Source organism: Cicer arietinum, chromosome 5 (genome assembly GCF_000331145.2).
Source record: "Cicer arietinum cultivar CDC Frontier isolate Library 1 chromosome 5, Cicar.CDCFrontier_v2.0, whole genome shotgun sequence".
Classification (NCBI taxonomy): domain Eukaryota; kingdom Viridiplantae; phylum Streptophyta; class Magnoliopsida; order Fabales; family Fabaceae; genus Cicer; species Cicer arietinum.
The window spans coordinates 68,955,713-68,957,276 of record NC_021164.2 but is presented as its reverse complement, the minus strand read 5'-3'; the positions used below and the strand labels follow the sequence as shown (position 1 = coordinate 68,957,276).

The 1,564-nt window shown below is 31.5% G+C and overlaps 1 protein-coding gene across 1 annotated transcript in view; it reads right to left on the bottom strand.

The window, feature by feature from the left end:
- LOC101499081 (uncharacterized) overlaps positions 1-1,197 on the bottom strand; it is a 5,546-nt gene extending 4,349 nt beyond the window's left edge. The window contains exon 1 of the mRNA XM_004502999.1: positions 1,016-1,197. Coding sequence (XP_004503056.1) covers positions 1,016-1,197 — 182 coding nt within the window. The remainder of the gene's footprint in view (positions 1-1,015) is intronic.
- Positions 1,198-1,564: the final 367 nt, after the last annotated feature.

Sequence of the window (1,564 nt, the reverse complement as noted above, 5' to 3'; positions counted from 1 at the left end):
ATAAATAAATAAATAAATTTCGAATCTTATTTTGACAATTTTTATAAATAAATAAAAAAATCAACATTGTAATTGCTATAGAAACTAGAGAACTTTCAAAACAAAACAAATAAATTCATCAATCAAGTAATCATTTCTTTACTTCTATATTTCTATTGATTTTTTATCAATAAACTTATTTGAAATAATTAAATATATATTATTAAAATAGATAAATATTAAAGTATACTTATTTATTAAACAAAATTAACAAAATTAACAAAATTATCATATTGGTGTTATTGTTTGTTGAAATTATGACAAGTCGTCATATATTTACATAATTACAAATTATAATTTTTATGAAATTAAGATAATCCACCATAATATTAAACATAAACATAAATTTTCACAAAATCAATAATACTTCACATTCAAACGGATATATGAGTCAATGAGCACTTACTGGATTTTGTCAAGTTCATACTTTTTGCATGGCATGTTTTCTATTTGTCCCATAAACTTGCATTTTGTGCTGCATTTCTGAATTTCAGTTTTGAAATTTAATGACCGAATTAAATCATATTTATAATATGAATTGATTTTTTTTTCTTGTTCAAACAATAGAGTAATATATTATAATACTTTTCTAGAAAACCAAAACTTTTATTATTAAAAAATTATTTTCCAACAAAATATATAAGATGTGGATTTTTCAATATGAACCACTCAACTTTTAGTTAAAAAAATGAATTTTATAAGTAAAAAATAAGAATAAATATAATATTTTATAAAAACTTATCAGAAATAGTAAGAGTCACTAGTAGAAAAAAAATTCCATAAAAACTTTCACATCAGGCAAATAGAGGCCGATGTAAAAAGGTGAAAGGTTTGCAAGGTTTGATTTTTTTAAGGCTTAATTGCACTTTTGGTCCCCCTATTATAGGTGAAAATTGAAAGTAGTCCCCCCATTTTGTTTCTCCCCAGTTTTAGTCCGAATAGACATATAATATAACAACCCACCGGAAGGGCATACCTCAGGAGCACCAATATCCCCCGGCAAACATCTATCTGCACGAAGCCGACCGGAAAAATGAAATATGAAAAAAAAAGATGCTTTGGGAGTGTGAGATACGCAAACGGGGAGTACGCAGCCGAACAACCGCAGGGGCTTCCAGCAGTGATAGCTGAACTAACCAGATGGGCCGCCCAAAACATGGAGCTGACATTTAAATAAATCGGAAATCAACGTTGGATCCCGGCTATCCGAAAAACGCAAACTGAAGCGGGGGATCACAAAAAAATGCAACACAAAAGGGGCGAACCAAGCGCTTGCGCGAAGGAAGAAGCGAATCAACCAGAATGGAGACAGGGAGGAGAGGCGAAAGATATATTTTCGAGCCTGCAAAAAAAAAAGCTACAACGGCTGAAAAGCCGTTGCGCGCTAGCTTGTAAGGGGGTAGGGATGCCCCTTTCTAAAACTTAGATTTAATATAAGGAAGAATAAGGCCCTTTTTTGTTTGGAGTTTTCCCCAACCTATACATAAGGGCTTCCGTTTTCAGCAGCATCGCACTGCCGCATAAA